The 17,573-nt window shown below is 38.9% G+C and overlaps 1 protein-coding gene across 4 annotated transcripts; it reads right to left on the bottom strand.

The window, feature by feature from the left end:
- Positions 1 to 6,166: 6,166 nt before the first annotated feature.
- On the bottom strand, positions 6,167 to 9,307 carry LOC310729139 (uncharacterized protein). 4 transcript variants are annotated; one of them, XM_083547221.1, is made up of 4 exons: positions 9,139 to 9,307; positions 7,458 to 7,481; positions 7,268 to 7,424; positions 6,167 to 7,162 (listed from the first exon to the last, which is right to left on the bottom strand). In XM_083547221.1, exons 1-4 carry the CDS (start codon positions 9,151 to 9,153, stop codon positions 6,843 to 6,845), a joined length of 516 nt encoding a protein of 171 aa, XP_083403347.1. In that variant the 5' UTR covers positions 9,154 to 9,307; the 3' UTR covers positions 6,167 to 6,842. The 4 variants fall into 4 exon arrangements, 3 of the variants coding, with proteins under 3 accessions (XP_083403347.1, XP_083403346.1, XP_083403345.1); XR_014534455.1 differs by having other exon boundaries at positions 7,268 to 7,481; positions 8,812 to 9,307; XM_083547220.1 differs by having other exon boundaries at positions 7,268 to 7,481.
- Positions 9,308 to 17,573: the final 8,266 nt, after the last annotated feature.

Below are 17,573 nucleotides of genomic sequence, written 5' to 3'. Positions count from 1 at the left end.
TGGAGACTCAGTGACATTTTAAAAATAAAACAAAAAATATCTGCAAGTTGTTCCGCACAATTCCTAAGAATACGGCCCCCAATACCATCCGGGCCAGGACTTTTCCTCTCTCTTACACCTCGAAAAAGTTTTAAAACCATATCCTTGTCAACATTAACCCTATTCTGTTCCGGAGCAGCATTATTAAACACTGCCAATTCCTGAGTAAAATCACGACTATTAAAACGATTATAAAAAACATTCAGATCATTAGAAAGATCAAAATCAAGCTTCCCATCAAGAGAAATATTAAGTTTTTTGGAATTCATCCCCATCATGGATTTCACCCCCTCCCAAGCAGAACGTGAATTCCTGGTTTTTAGCATATCCTCCACTTTGACCTTATAATTAAGCCTTGCCATTTTAGGTTCTTTTTTAACTTGTTTTTTTAATACCTTATACTGAGTCACATCACCTTAATTAAAACAAATATTTCTCTGAATAATTGTATTTTTTACCGATTTAGTGACCCATGGTTTGTTATTCTGGTAAATAGCTATTTCTTTCCTGGAATAACAAGATCTTCACAAAACGTAATATAAGCTGACACCGTCACTGTAAGTTCATCTAAATCTGCACAAGCATCAGTAAACACATCCCAATCTGTGCAGCTAAAACAGTCCTGGATACAATTAATAGATTCAGCTGACCACACCGGAACTAAACGACGTTCCGGCTTAGTTTTCTTCAGGACCGATTTGTATAGTGGAACCAAGTGCACAACATTATGATCAGATGAACCCAAGGGAGCTCTACAAAGCGATTTGTATGCTCCCTTAACAGATCCGTAACAATGATCCAAACATTTCATATAGCGTTTAAAACAGGTTACATACTGATAAAAACCACACAGGGACTTCTCCATATTACAATGATTAAAATCACCCATAATAAAATTAGGTGCATCTGGCGAGATCCCTTGAAGCCTTTGCACAGTTTTAACAATAATTCGGGTTGCAGAGTCAGCGTTAGCTGACATTAACTACAGTCCAATCCATCCTCAAAGCTCCCGTTCTTACTCCGGAATTTCATGGAATCACCCAAGGTGTTGATGAGAAACCGTCCCAAGCTGCACAGAGTGGCCTCCAGTCGAAGAGAACACTATCCAGAGGCAGGCCTGGACAAAGTGGGGAGATCCACGGAGGGGAGAGGGGCAGGAACAGTGGTCACTGGAACCTCAGGAGCATGTTTAACTTGACCGAGAGAGAGAGAGAGAGAGAGAGAGAGAGAGAGAGAGAGAGAGAGAGAGAGAGAGAGAGAGAGAGAGAGAGAGAGCGAGAGAAGAGGGTGACAGGAAGAGAAGGATATGGATTATTAAGTGTACCTATTGTTGTATAAGAGTTAAAGTCACTGTGCAGTTTGGACTCCGGCAAGACTCGCTATGGCAGCATAACTACAAGGGAGAACCAGAAGGTAACACCAACATGAGGGATCTCTGGGATAAGAGACGACCCACCACACCACCATCAACAAACCTGAGTGAACGCATGAATGTGAGGGGACGACAGCATACAAATATCCCAGGTTACCAAACACTCAATATCCATGTTCCCTCCAAATCTGAGCCTTTACCTAAGAAAAAATCTACTGATTAAAGGCTTGACTGAATAAATATGTTTTCAACCTCGACTTGAACACTGAGACTGTGACTGAGTCCCGAACACTGAACTGACTAACTACATTCCCTGAAAGCTTATGCATTGGCCAATGTCTGCTCGCCCATACTTCCTCCTTTATTTTCTTTTTTTTAAACTTCCTTCTTCTCCAAGTGCATAGCAAATGCAAGGAAAATTGCCCCAGTTGAGGTTCCCCCATTACTCTAGCATGAATTCAGAGCAAAATGTCATCTTTTCTTCCAGCAGACAGAAGGATGTGAGAGTGATCACAACTTCCTCTAACAATGACAAGTAAAAACCCACATCGCTTCTGCTGCTGAATAAGGACAAGGTGTTTTTAGTGTGGTTTTAGTGTGGTTAATCTAGCTTCGATGAAAAAAAACCAACAACTCATGCTTTTAAAAGTCAGCATGGGCACAGTGTTTACTGAATGACTGATATGAAGGAAATCACTCATCGCACATCTGCACGAGAAATTGTGAATGAGTTTGAAGAAGAAGCCGACTGTCAGGGATCCCCCCTGCCACGCCCCCCTCGATAGCTGTCAGGGATCCCCCTGTCACGCCCCCCTCGGTAGCTGTCAGTGATTCACCCTGCCACGCCCCCCTCGATAGCAGTCACGCTGCCTTCCGTGAGTACCGACAGCTGTGGCTCATGAAAGATCAGACTACTTAAACTCACGTTCTTGAGTCACAGGCTGTCGTTCGTTATATTGTCAAGCTGGGCAATCGCGTGGCTGCTCGACCGCCGGCATGCACCGCTGGCTGTATATCCGAACCCCACTTCCGACTTGGATTACTCATTGCCGAAGGCTTTATGGATTATGCTTGGGACATTCGAACTCATAGTGGACAACGCGTTTCGAGCGGATGTCTTTGTTTATTGTTTTCAACGGCTTTGAGTGTTTTGTGTTGTACGGTTTGAAATAAAAGGACAATGATCGGACTATATCGGCTTCCGCGTCAACAGCCTGACAGAACGACCGAACGCTGAAAGAAAAAGTTATAAATATAACTTATTAAATATAATAATATAAATTTTAGATGACAGATGATGACAACTGGTTTAAACATTCTGCATTCAGTGACATGCATTGAACTGATGCTGAGATGTTTTAGGGGTTAAAACTATTCAGGTGAAACCAGTATAATATATTTAGATCAACATGAACATAAACAACTGAATGTAGGAAACAGCAGACACTTACACACAATCGATTAAATGAATGAACTAAAGCATTCGCAATTTGATCAAAGTAATGAGGAATGTTCTTATGATAAGCACAAGTGACTAAATGACATCTTGGTTGAACTAATAGTTTTTGAGAATTTCATTTCTGATCTGAGAAACGCTCACATCTCACATCCAGGGATCACCCTGAAGACAACCGTTACAGATCAGATATGAAATTCTCAAAAACTATTTGTTTAACCTCCACAACATTTAGTCATGAAAGCAATTAATAAAAGCTGGAAGACTTTCAATAGAGAGAGAGGTGTGTGCCTTTCCAAATCATGTCTAATCAATATCCTGTTTTTTTTCACAAGTGAAATGAAGGTGTGAGTACAATGAAGCAACAATCAAAAGAAATAAAAGGCACCTGAGCTCATTTTCAAGTGTAGTTGCAAAACTATCTGAACATATAAACATATTACATTTTTTTTTAATTGAAAGAAGAATCGACAGACCTTTCTAGAATTCTGTTTTCACTTTATTATGGGTTATTAAATGTAGATTAATGAGAAAAATAATTGTAGTAATGATTGTAGTATCAGGCTGCAATAAAACAACATTGAAGGGGGTCTGAATATTTTCTGAATGCACTTTATATAGTGATGGAGTCTCTAAATAAGAGAATCTGCCGAATGCCGTAAACGCATAACTCTACGTGATTTTGCATTCTGTACAATCATATATTTTTAACCAAACAGCATCTGCGTAACGTTTAAATACATCTGGAACTTCCTATGGACGAAGCATCCAAAATAATGTAAAACTACAAAAAACTCCAAGGGTGTTACAGCCTTAGTTGTAACACTTAGTCTTTTTGGCTACCAGTCTCAGTGTACTATTTGACCAGGTAATTTCAATAGTATATTTGGTACAGTAAAACACCATATATATTTTTGCCATATTTTCTAAGAACAGGATGTATTTAGTGTCTTATAAAGTGTCATATGTCACTTATTAAAGAGTAGAAATAAGCACAAAAATATGTCTCTGGATAAAGAAGACATTTTAGACTGGGAAAATTTTCATTAAATCTGTATACTCTTTTAAACCTGAACTATAACTGACTTCTTCCGCAATGTGTATGTGTGTGTGCGCGCGCAAGGGGTTTGTAATTGGCTGCTAAATATCATTATTCCAAAGTGTGCCAAGACTAAATGTTAAAATAGAAAAATCAGAACTTCCATCACTGGACAGAAATCATTTGAGCAACTTTATTGGTTCAGGATCCGAATGCATTTGTGGGTTTTGGACAGAACTCACTCCGGTATTGAAACTCATCTGAAACTTATTATAGTGTTGTTTAATAAATATAATATTCAACAGCCCAGACAAGAATATTCCATTAAGTTAACACGCAAAACCACTGGTCCAGATGCCATTGCTGGGAATGTACCCAGAGAACATGCCAACTCGCTGGACACCACCCGCAGTGAGGGGAACACTGAGAGACTTGTCTCGAGTGCTTTGCAATTATAAGACTAATTCCAGTGCCAATGATAGCAATTTCAACCCAAAATGAACTCTGTCCATTTCTCAGCTGAGAAAAAGAAACTTCTTCTGCATGGAAATTAGTTAGTGGGGGTGGTGGCTCAGTGGGTAAGACATTAGACTAAAAGTTGTAAGTGCAAAATCCCAGCACCACCAAGCTGCCACTGCTTGGCCCCTCAGCAAGGCCCTTAATCCTCAAATGCTCAGTTCTCTTTTCTCAGAGATCTACTTATCAGAGGGGATATATATGGAGTTTTCATCTTTGTTCTCCTCCTAAACCTCTTTAAACTGCCATTTCAATTTGGAAGACCAGATCAATGACTTCCTGGATAGCAAGTCTTCCTGCCATGACCTCAGTCACCTGAAATGACAGGTCATGTTTCTTCATAGTCTTATAACTATCCACAACTGATCTCTGTTAGTCAGCTGAAAATTGGTGTGGGTTTTTTTGTTACATTGCAGCATTACAGTGCAGAGCTTGTGTTGGTATATAACCTCAAATCTTTATTGGTCTATATATTGTCTATGATTGAAACAAAAAATATTGAAATAAAACAGTATAAAGTTCCACTGTGTATACATATATATATATATATATATATATATATATATATATATATATATATATATATATATATATATATATGCATATATGCATATATGCATATATGTATATGTGTATATATCAGGTCAGGTTTTATTAAAAGTGGTCCAAGGAAGAAATAGTGGTGAACTGGTGACAGGGTCAAGGCTCATTGATGCACGTGGGAAGCGAAGGCTGGTCCATGTGGTCCAATCCAGCAGACGAGCTCCTGTAATGCTCCACTGGTCAGGACTGTTTTGGCAGCAAAAGGGGGGGGGGGGGGAACGCAATATTAGACAGGTGGTCATAATGTTATACATAATGTTAGACATCGCTTGTACAGCTTCTATTATCCCCTAAAATCACAAGTTTCCTTGATTTTACTCTTACTGGTGGATCTGAAAATCTATTCTAATTGATTTGCAGCATCTGGACACATTCTTCAAGCATTGAAAACACTGAAAGAAGGTCAGTCTGTTTCTCAGGTTCTTAGTGGAGAGCATACTACCCAGCTGCATCATTTACATTTATGACATTTGGGAAACATCCCTTATCTGGAGAGACTTACAATTACCTGATTAATACAACTGTGTTAAGACCCTTGTTAAAGGCCCCAGCACTCTCAGCTTAGTGGTGTTGTAATTTAAACTCCTGACCTTCTTATCAGGAGTCCTACATCGTAACAGCTGAGCTAGTGACTCCCTAAATCACTATGGCCTGCTATCTCAGCTGTAAAATCACCCTCCAATAGTGAATAGTAAAAACTGTTTCGATTCTGGCCAGAGCTGGTGAAGGCCTCTCGTTTGAGACACCTGCAGCAAAACACTCTCATGGGACTTGGAGAACAAAAACAACCTTTTTTCCCCCTCAGGCAGTAAGGAGGCTTACACAACATTCTCAACCCCTCCTCAACCTGCTGAGCGTCTCAACACCGTGTTTTGTTTGAAGTCTTCTGTATAGATCTGCCTTCATTCACAAAAAACTTTATCACCACACACTGTTCCACGCAACCACTAACACTGTCGTCTGTCATTTTAATTAGCGGTCTCTGGACTTACATTTGCGCCACCTATCAGTAATAGGATACTGATACATAGCACTAACTACTGCGTGAAGTAGCACCAAGCTTTGACTTCAATGCCCCGTGTATATCTTTCCCCCATCAGTCTACACACCGTACCCCATAGTGATGATGCAAAAATACAGATTAGGCATAAGTTTGGAAATTTATTTAAAAAATAGTTCAAAATCAATGAAATAATACATTAAAAAGTATTCAGACTCTTTGATATGACACTTGAATTTTAGCGCAGGTGAATTAAGGATGTGCACCTGTGCTATTGACAGAATTAGGAAATCGCTCTAGATAAAGTTTAAAAAGCAGACTGCAGCAAAAACCAAGCCATGAAGTCAACAGAACTGCCTGCAGAAAGACATAAACGTGTCACAACACAGACCGGGGAAACAAAACAAAAATTCTCCTCAACCGAAGATCCAAGAGTTTAACATCAAAAGCACACATGGGAATCTTTACTGGATTAGAAAGAAAAAAAAAAAAAAAAAAATATAGAGGTAATAATGTTGCATGAGGCAGATAGTTTGACAAATTATTTAAATAAAAAAAAATTATAATAATAATAAAAAAGAAATTTTATATATATATATATTCTCTAATACATTACTAAAACATTATAAAGCAATGAGTACATCAGCAGCTCAAAGTGAGATTTTGTGAAGTGCAAAGATCTCTAGAAAATAACAGGCAAAAAAGAATTGCTAAAACTTGGAACATAAAAAACAAATAATAAAAGAAAAAAGACACATGAAACTTAGAATAGCAAATAAACAAACACTAAAAAAAAAAAATTCTTATCTGTCATGTTTTATTGTTGCCTCTCAGAGTAAAACTGTAAAAACATCATCATCATGATAAACAGGATTCTGTGGCTTCTATTCCTGATTTTCTGCGTCAGCTTCTTCATGCCGGCTTTCTGGAGCTGATCTGGAAGTTTGTGGACTTGTTCCTCTGAAGCACTGCTGAACCACCGGTGCAGGCGGTGAATAAAGGTGTCCTTATCTGGGATGGAGTGTAATTCTTGATCGTTGTCGAAAATCTCTAAGCCATTAACGGACTGTTGTGGCTCCAGGTTGTTGTGCATCTTCAAGATTTCTAGCAAGCACTGGTAGGTGAGGTTTACCCAACCTAAAAACAGAAATAGAACAAAAAAACAGCTTATAATAGCGCTTACATCTAATTACCTTTGCTGATTTATTATTCAAGACAAGAATTAATCATTTATCCTCAGACCTATTTTTGAGTCCCTGCTCTCAGCATCTATTGTTCCTTGATGTATGATGTTTTTGCAGGTGACACACACGTTGTCCAAACAGTTGCTGCCATGTATTTGAAGCTTCTCTTCTGACTTGCACACTGTTTTGGATGCACCGGGTGTTTCCAGGCTCACCTGCTGCGTATTAGCCGTTCCTGCAAACTTCACACCCTGTGTCTTTGTGTGGAGTTCCTGTTCAGTAATAATAATAATAATAATAATAATAATAATAATAATAATAATAATAATAATAATGCTTAATAAGAATAAGAAAACTTTTCTTTTCACAAGGCACTTCTTCAACATACATACAATATGAAAGCATATTATTTGTAAGAGATTCACCTGAGAGATTCACTGGATTTGCAATAATATGTATTCAGCATGACCTATGAGATTAGATCAGTATGTACAGTCAGTGCCACATGTTTGCAGGGACGTCTACACACTCGACATAAGGTTTTATTATCAGGTCATGTGTAACATAGGCATCAGAGATGGGAATGAATGAGCTCATAAGCTGCATGAGTAACAGGATCCTCAAATCCTCAGAAGTGATTCTTTAAAACTGGTACATTTTATGCATCCTTAAGCAAAAACACACACATTCTGAATAACTTTTGAACAGAATTACCTTTCTCTTTGACTCTGAAGCGTGTGGGCACACCGTATGCGGCCGGCAGATGCCTGAGTTTGAGTAAAAACCTTCTTTGCAAGCACACACACAGTTAGTGAAACCTTCGTTGCATCGTCGGCACTTGGTAGGCTGCGTTTCAGTGCAATTGTTCTGCATGTGGGAACCTGGAGGGCAGCGATCGCACAACGTTCTCCGACCGGAGGGAATGATCTCGTTCACGGGGTGGATTAATAATGCTGTGATGCTGAATAGCAGCGCAGTTTTTTTTTCAAAACTGCAGAAACAAGCACACATGTACAACACTATGAGGATCTTTGTTCGCCATAATGAATAAACAAGTTAGTGTAACTATGGCAACCAAAACTGCCACACACTCCAGGGTCATAATTTTCTCAATGTTTTTCAGGACAGACAGACAGACAGACAGACAGACAGACAGACAGACAGACAGACAGACAGACAGACAGACAGACAGACAGACAGATAGATAGATAGATAGATAGATAGATAGATAGATAGATAGATAGATAGATAGAATCTGTGTGCACTTCAGTAAGATCCTGAATCTACAGATCACTGTTCTTCTGTTAGTTAAGTTTTAGGTTCGTTTCTCTATTTTTCTAGCACCAGCATACCAGGAGAAATTCATTGCATATGCAACCCATTTAACACTTGTTAATTTTTTTTTTCCTGAATAAATACAAATATCAGGTTCCTCAAAAGACCCTGATGACCAACAATCCATACAGCAGTATATATAACAATGCCAAAAAGTGCTAAACTCTACTTTTGTCAGTCATGTTGTACTATAATTGCACGTGCTGTATAGTTTTAAGAAAAAAACCTTGCTGAATACATTGTGCACTTTATTTTGTAACATCATACCTGTGCCAAGGTGCCAGTCGGAGCGTTTCATCCTGTTTAAGACCAATCACCCCTTTCTTTCTTTCTTTCTTTCTTTCTTTCTTTCTTTCTTTCTTTCTTTCTTTCTTTCTTTCTCTCTCTCTCTCTCTCTCACTATCTCTCTCCTTCCATCACAGGTTCAGTTCTCCGACTTCATGGCGCAAAACGGCCGCGTTAAACACGCGCAAAACCCGAGCGAAGCCTCCGCGCTCTTAACGTGCGTTCTGTACAGTGCTCGCGGACGCACATGCGCGCAAACACACACACACACACACACACACACACACACACACACACACACACACTTACCTCGTGGATTGCCATTTGTGTGTCTGAATGCGCTTCCGCCTCTATTTCTCTCTCTCTCTTTCTCTCTCTCTCTCTCCCTCTTTCTCTCTCTCTTCGGTACTGGTGTCATGAAGGAGGATCTCGGTCCGCTTTTTAAACGCTCGTGGATGCGTCACCCGGTCACTTCCAGGAAAAAAAAAAAAAAAAAAAAAAACACATTATTGTAAACACAAACAAGTGAATGAACATACACATTTCCGAAATGCCTGAGCGACAAAAAAAAATCTGTTCAGTTTTTTTTTTTTTTTTTTTTTAAAGCAATTTAACTTCTGTTCCTCACCATCACCATCACCACCATCACCATCACCACCATCACCATCACCATCATCATCATCATCACTACCAATTCACCACCTCCAGATTAATTCAATATGACAAAGCTGACATGTTCATGATTTTCTATATTCTATATTTTCTATATTCAGAAACACAAAATATATTTCTTTTATATTCGAAAATACAAATGTAAAAAAAGGAACAATAACAAACAACTGAATTTATATATATATATATTTATTTTTTTTTATTTTTACATTACAGAAAAAGAAAAAAAAAATTACCAACAGCTGAAATCAATAACATTCATTAAAAATATAAAGACCTGAGAGATATTAGAAACATGAAGATCCTAAAGTTGATGTTTTGAAAAAAAAAAGGAAAAATGGGCAAGTGTAAGAATCTAAGGTACTTTGGCAACAGCTAAATTGTGATATTAAGATGATTTGCTCCCTACATCCACCCTGATCACACTATTCTTATTACGTTAACTTATATAACTTATTAAGAATTCTTATAAAGAAATATTCTTATTCATTTTTATTACCATATTATCAGTGTAAAGCTGCTTTGAGACAATGTTCATTATTAAAAGCGAAATACAAATAAAAATTCCTAAATTATTATATAAAAATGAGGATACTTAATAATCCATATATTTTTCTCCACTCTTTCTTTCTTTCTTTCTTTCTTTCTTTCTTTCTTTCTTTCTTTCTTTCTTTCTTTCTTTCTTTCTTTCTTTCTTTCTTTCTTTCTTTAACATGCACCTGAGCCACCAGTATCCAGTGATCCTGTCCTCCTGTCCCTTTTTTCTCTTCGGAGCTGCCTGATTCATTCCAACTCTCTACCTCTGGATATGGTTCTCTTCACTATATACAGCTGAGGATGGTCCAACATGAATGGCCTAAAGATCCATGAATTTCCTAAGCAACTCAAGAACTTTGAGCATGGATTTGGACTGTATAATAATTTTTTGTTTATTAACCTATCACTGAATGAATGGAACTGTAATGACTGGAAATTCAACGCCACCCAGATTAGGATAGATTGCCTCCTGAGCCAGGTTCCTGTCAGGGAGTTTTTCTTGCTTTAGTCAACACTGTCTCGCTCATCAGGGATACATTTATAAAGAACAAACTTATAGCTATGTAACTTTCAACTTTAACTCTGAAAATGAAATTGCAATGAATTCTTTTATTTAGAAATAATTAAAAGTGGTCCAATGTTGTACTAAAAGCTCCAACAATGGTCATTTGAGCATAAACACTGGACCATGGATGGAGGGCGATGATCTAGTCTGTGTAATACTGAGAAGCTCTTGTTCCTGGCTTTCATTTGAGTAACTTTATCGTGAACCATCAAACTAAAATATTAATGAGATCTTATTGGCAACTCCCTCTACATGTACAGTACAGACCAAAAGTTTGGACACACCTTCTCATTCAAAGAGTTTTCTTTATTTTCATGACTATGAAAATTGTAGATTGACACTGAAGGCATCAAAACTATGAATTAACACATGTGGGATTATATATGGAATTATATATATAACATTAAAGTGTGAAACAACTGAAAAATGTCATATTCTAGGTTCTTCAAAGTAGCCACCTTTTGCTTTGAATACTGCTTTGCACACTCTTGGCATTCTCTTGATGAGCTTCAAGAGGTAGTCACCTAAAATGGTCTTCCAACAGTCTTGAAGGAGTTCCCAGAGAGATGCTTGGCACTTGTTGGCCCTTTTGCCTTCACTCTGCGGTCCAGCTCACCCCTAAACCATCTCGATTGGGTTCAGGTCCGGTGACTGTGGAGGCCAGGTCATCTGGCGCAGCTCCCCATCACTCTCCTTCTTGGTCAAATAGCCCTTGATGCCTTCAGTGTGACTCTACAATTTTCATAGTCATGAAAATAAAGAAAACTCTTTGAATGAGAAGGTGTGTCCAAACCTTTGGTCATGAAAATGTCAAAAAAATGTCATGAGTTCAAGATGTTGACTGAAAAGTCCCCAGATATTTGTTCAATCAAGCATCTGTGGTGCAGGCTGGACCAACAAGTCTGATCAATAGAGGTCCCACCTCACTGGATTTAGAGGATCTGTAATAATAACCTACCACCAGATAACACAGCATACAGTCAGAGTGTTCAGGCACATGAATATTTCAACCATGTTTGGTTCTGCCCTGAACTGTTCCCATCCTGTGTGTGGTGCACAATTCTGTAGGGTGTCTTTATAAGGGGCTATTTTGAAACTTTCCCTTCACTCACTTGAAGTAGGAGACCCAAAAATTTTCCAACATATACTATATATATATATATATATATATATATATATATATATATATATATATATATATATATATATATATATATATATATATATAGTGAGGAAAACAAGTTTGAACTTGCAAAACACCCTGCTATTTTGCAAGTTCTCCCACTTAGAAATCATGGAGGAGGTCTGAAATTGTTATCGTAGGTGCATGTCCACTGTGAGAGACATAATCCAAAAAAAAAAAAAATCCAGAAATCACAATGTATGATTTTTTAACTATTTATTTGTATGATACAGCTGCAAATAAGTATTTGAACACCTGTCTTTCAGCTAGAATTCTGACCCTCAAAGACCTGTTAGTCTGCCTTTAAAATGTCCACCTCCACTACATTTATTATCCTAAATTAGATGCACCTGTTTGAGGTCGTTAGCTGCATAAAGACTCCTGTCCACCCCATACAATCAGTAAGAATCCAACTAGTAACATGGCCAAGACCAAAGAGCTGTCCAAAGACACTAAAGACAAAATTGTACACCTCCACAAGGCTGGAAAGGGCTACGGGGAAATTGCCAAGCAGCTTGGTGAAAAACGGTCCACTGTTGGAGCAATCATTAGAAAATGGAAGAAGCTAAACATGACTGTCAATCTTCCTCGGACTGGGGCTCCATGCAAGATCTCACCTCGTGGGGTCTCAAATGATCCTAAGGAAGGTGAGAAATCAGCTCAGAACTACACGGGAGGAGCTGGTCAATGACCTGAAAAGAACTGGGACCACAGTTTCCAATGTTACTGTTGGTATTACACTAAGACGTCATGGTTTGAAATCATGCATGGCACGGAAGGTTCCCCTGCTTAAACCAGCACATGTCCAGGCACGTCTTAAGTTTGCCAATGACCATTTTGATGAAGTCATGTGGTCAGATGAGACCAAAATAGAACTTTTGGGTCATAATTCCACTAAACGTGTTTGGAGGAAGAAGAATGATGAGTACCATCCCAAGAACACCATCTCTACTGTGAAGCATGGGGGTGGTAGCATCATGCTTTGGGGGTGTTTTTCTGCACATGGGACAGGGCGACTGCACTGTATTAAGGAGAGGATGACCGGGGCCATGTATTGAAAAATTTTGGGGAACAACCTCCTTCCCTCAGTTAGAGCATTAAAGATTGGTCGAGGCTGGGTCTTCCAACATGACAATGACCTGAAGCACACAGCCAGGATAACCAAGGAGTGGCTCTGTAAGAAGCATATCAAGGTTCTGGCATGGCCTAGCCAGTCTCCAGACCTAAACCCAATAGAGAATCTTTGGAGGGAGCTCAAACTCCGTGTTTCTCAGCGACAGGCCAGAAACCTGACTGATCTAGAGAAGATCTGTGTGGAGGAGTGGGCCAAAATCCCTCCTGCAGTGTGTGCAAACCTGGTGAAAAACTACAGGAAATGTTTGACCTCTGTAATTGCAAACAAAGGCTACTGTACCAAATATTAACATTGACTTTCTCAGGTGTTCAAATACTTATTTGCAGATGTATCTTAAATAGTTAAAAAATTGTGATTTCTGGATATTTTTTTATAGATTATGTCTCTCACAGTGGACATGCACCTACGATGACAATTTCAGACCCCTCCATGATTTCTAAGTGGGAGAACTTGCAAAATAGCAGGGTGTTCAAATACTTATTTTCCTCACTGTATATATACATACACACACTGAATTTGACCCTAAATGTGATATATATAGAACTAGAGATCACTGGAAATGCAAATCATGTCTTGGACTCATGCCTTTACAGAAAAAACCCTCTGTCATGCATTAAGTGATGAGCAGATGCAACTGCAGATATATCTTTCAGTAAAACTGCAAAACAGAGCTCCTAAAACACACACACAAAAACCCAAATATCAAGTGACAACAGAAAATGGACCTTTATTTTTACCTGAGCCCAATGCTGAAGACAATGAGAGACATCACGAACATCATTGATAATCTTGAGATAACGTGTACCGTGAAACTGTGAAGGTGGTATTTATATTATTAAGAAGTGTGACTCATTTGTGACACTGAATTCAATACTGCTATATACAATACCAATCAAGCCTTTCATCGAAGATTAATCTTCGGTCTCGGTATGTCGATAGTTTATCTCGAACCGGTTTTGGGTGGTGCTATAGGCTCTCTATGATCTCCCTCTTAATGAATCGTACTCTTGCTGAGGTGTGGTCTTCATATTTCCAAGATAGAGATATATTTCCAAGATATGATCTATAAAAGGGACTGCAAATACTGCGTCTGCTAGCTTAAAGGGAACTGTAGAAAAATCATGCAAGAACAGTCTGGTGACTTGCCAAATCCTAGCTTGATAGCTATCTCTAGCCTATTCTATAATGGCTACCAAGACACATGAGAGAGGAAAAAGACATCAGGAGAAAGGGGCTATGCATTTGACATACATGAGTTTATGCACGTATACGGACGGTGTACTGCTTGGCAGAAAAGAAAGCTTATTAGCTTGATTCACATCTCATCTCATTTGAACTCATGTTATCATATCAAGAAACATCCTTTCGTCCGGTTTTCATTGTATGTTGACTTGTCACCTATAATAAACACTTATTGTAGCCATTCATTCATTGATTGATTCATTCATTTGCTTTCTTGTTAAGTTGCTAAGAAAACAGACTTTGGCCAAGAAATTAAATCTTATCATGAAGATCAGAAATCCTTATACTCTATAGGTGGAATGAGTTATTCCTTGAATCACCTTGCAACACAACTTGTATACCTTTTACACAAGCAGGAGAAATGGTTGGGCTCTTGCACACACAAACCTGGAGCACACACCAATAAGAGTAAGGGTGATCGACACGTTCGCTCACGTTAAAGAACCGCAAACACGAGGAACCCTCTAGGCAGCAGCAATGACGCCTTTAATCCAGAACACTCCAAGTAACAGAGGCCCAGTTAAAGGCGTTACCTTACAATAGATTTGATTGGAGTGCAAAATCTATGATTAATATAATTACCTGTGATTCCGATGAATAGTTAAGGCTCTGGGCTATTAAGGTTGGCCATTGCTATGCTAAATGTGGTTTGACTTTTGGATCCTCCAAAGCTGGGATATGCAAAAAAGAAGGAAAAGAAAATATACAAGATATTAAATTCATTTATTTTAAATAGCTGATTTGTCCCATACTACAGTTCTACAGGTTCCTTATAAAAAGACACTTTGAAGGTTGCTCAAGAAGCTCTTTTAATTTCATAAGATCATTTACAAAATAACAACGATGTTAAAAGGCCAGGCACACTTCAAACCTCGGTGCAAAATTACAGTCATAGAGACGCCACAGCGATACCGTCAAACCACAACGGAGCCGATCGAGTGAAATTCCAAGGGGATTTTTCTTCGAATTGTCAAGAGCAAAATATACAAAGATTTAGGTCTGAAGTTCTTTAAAATAGCCTAGAACTATCTAAACCCCAAATATAGCAAGCTAAAGGAAAATGTGTGAATATGTCATTTTAAAGACGCCTCCATATCTTTTTTCAGAATGGTATAATTATGAAACTCGTCTCAGGTTTATTTTAAATTAACATCCGTATTAATTTGAAGCCACAATGTGACAGTGTCTACTGTTAAAGCACTATTTAATAATATAACTAAATCAAATTAAATAAATTATATGGATCAACTTTTTGGGACATCTGGCCTTTCCAGCTACACTTTCCAGCCACACAAAAATATGTGGACACCTTTTTTTTTAGTCAGGCACTGATGTAGTTCAGGTGAGAAGGCCTGGGGTACAGTCAGTGTTCCAACTCATACCATAGGGTTGAGGTCAGCGGTCTATAGCAGGTGATCGTCACTCCAACCCATGCAAAGCAGATCCTCATGGAGCTGGATTTGTGCACATGGGTGTATGATCATGCTGGAACAGGTTTGGGTCTCCTAGTTCAAGTGAAGGTGAAATTTCATGCAATTGTGTGTCTTCAGCTTTAACAGTTTTGGAAAGAACTGTTAAAGTGTGTGTGTGTGTGTGTGTGTGTGTGTGTGTGTGTGTGTGTGTGTGTGTGTGTGTGTGTGTGTGTGTGTGTGTGTGTGTGTGTGTGTGTGTCAAGTCAAGTCAAGTCAAGTTTATTTGTATAGCGCTTTTCACAACAGACATTGTCTCAAAGCAGCTTTACAGAAAACAACAGTGAAGGTGAATGGTGTGCGTTTGTCCCTGATGAGCAAGCCGTGGCGACAGTGGCAAGGAAAAACTCCCTTAGATGATATGAGGAAGAAACCTTGAGAGGAACCAGACTCAAAGGGGAACCCATCCTCATATGGGTGACATCAAAAGTTTGGTCATAAATCTTTCAACAATACAGAACAATTTGTGATCATCATAGATCCAGCATCAGCTTCTCCATGCCAGGGCCTTTAAACACTCGGCATCTACTTCTCCATGATCATCCATAGGTCCATAATCTTCACGAGGTGGGACGTGACTGGAGCTGGCCAAACCTCAGGAAGCCTCGGGATGGGGAGAGAAAGAGAAGCAGTGGAGAGGAATTAGCGTAGCTGCTGTTCATGATATTAACAGCACAAGTTGATAATGTGCATGTGATCAGATGTTCTGGAGCACAAGGTTATGATGTGATGTGTGTGATGTGTGTTATGTGTAGGCTTTGCTAAAAAGATATGTTTTTAATCTACACTTAAACTGGGAGAGTGTATCTGAACCCCGAACACTGTCAGGAAGACTATTCCAGAGTTTAGGAGCTAAATGTGAAAATGCTCTACCGCCTTTAGTGGACTTTGCTATTCTAGGAACTACTAGAAGCCCAGAGTTTTGAGATCTCAGGGAGCGTGACGGATTGTAGCGTGTTAAAAGACTGGATAGATACATGGGAGCCAAACCATTTAGTGCTTTATAAGTGAGAAGTAATAGTTTGTAGTCTATTCGAAACTTAATAGGAAGCCAATGTAGGGACGATAAGATTGGGGTTATATGATCGTATTTTCTTGACCTAGTAAGAACTCTTGCTGCGGCATTCTGAACTAACTGAAGCTTGTTTATTAATGATGCAGTGTGTGTGTGTGTGTGTGTGTGTGTGTGTGTGTGTGTGTGTGTGTGTGTGTGTGTGTGTGTGTGTGTGCTTAGAATCTAACAGTTTACGAAACAATAAAAATAAATAAATAAATAAATAAATAAAAACCTTGAAAACAATACGGTCATGTGCAACCATTTGTAGCTCTTGAGACCAAATCATTAAGATCATAGTTTCTGTGACGCCTACACAAAATCTCTATTTATTCTACCTTTGTCAGTGATCAGGATTGGACTGTAAAGTGATTGGTTTTAATTATCGCCACAGAACGTTTGTGAAACACAATACTGAGCAAAGGAGTTTTTGTGCCATGAGATGTTCCATTAAAACAACAATCACAGGTCAAGAGGCTTTTTCATTTCAACCATGAGACAGCATTTTTTCAGGAACAGGGTTCTAGGTGAAACTATCAAACAATATAAAAGGGTTCGATTCAGTTCATTTTTTATTTATATAGAGCTTTTAACAATGGACATTAGAGATCTTCTACTTCTTCTTTCGGCTGCTCCCATTAGGGGTCGCCACAGCGGATCATCCGTCTCCATACCCCCCTGTCCTCTACATCTGCCTCTTTCATACCAACTACCTGCATGTCTTCCCTCACCACATCCATGAACCTCCTCCTTGGTCTTCCGCTTTTCCTCCTTCCTGGTGGCTCCATCCTCAGCATTTTTCTACCAATATAATTCATGTCCCTCCTTTGCACATGTCCAAACCATCTCAATCTCGCCTCCCTCACCTTGTCACCAAAACATCCTAC

The sequence above is a fragment of the Silurus aristotelis genome (assembly GCF_946808225.1).
Source record: "Silurus aristotelis genome assembly, chromosome: 7".
Lineage (NCBI taxonomy): Eukaryota > Metazoa > Chordata > Actinopteri > Siluriformes > Siluridae > Silurus > Silurus aristotelis.
The sequence above is the reverse complement of the archived record's forward strand: the minus strand, read 5'-3'. Positions and strand labels throughout refer to the sequence as shown.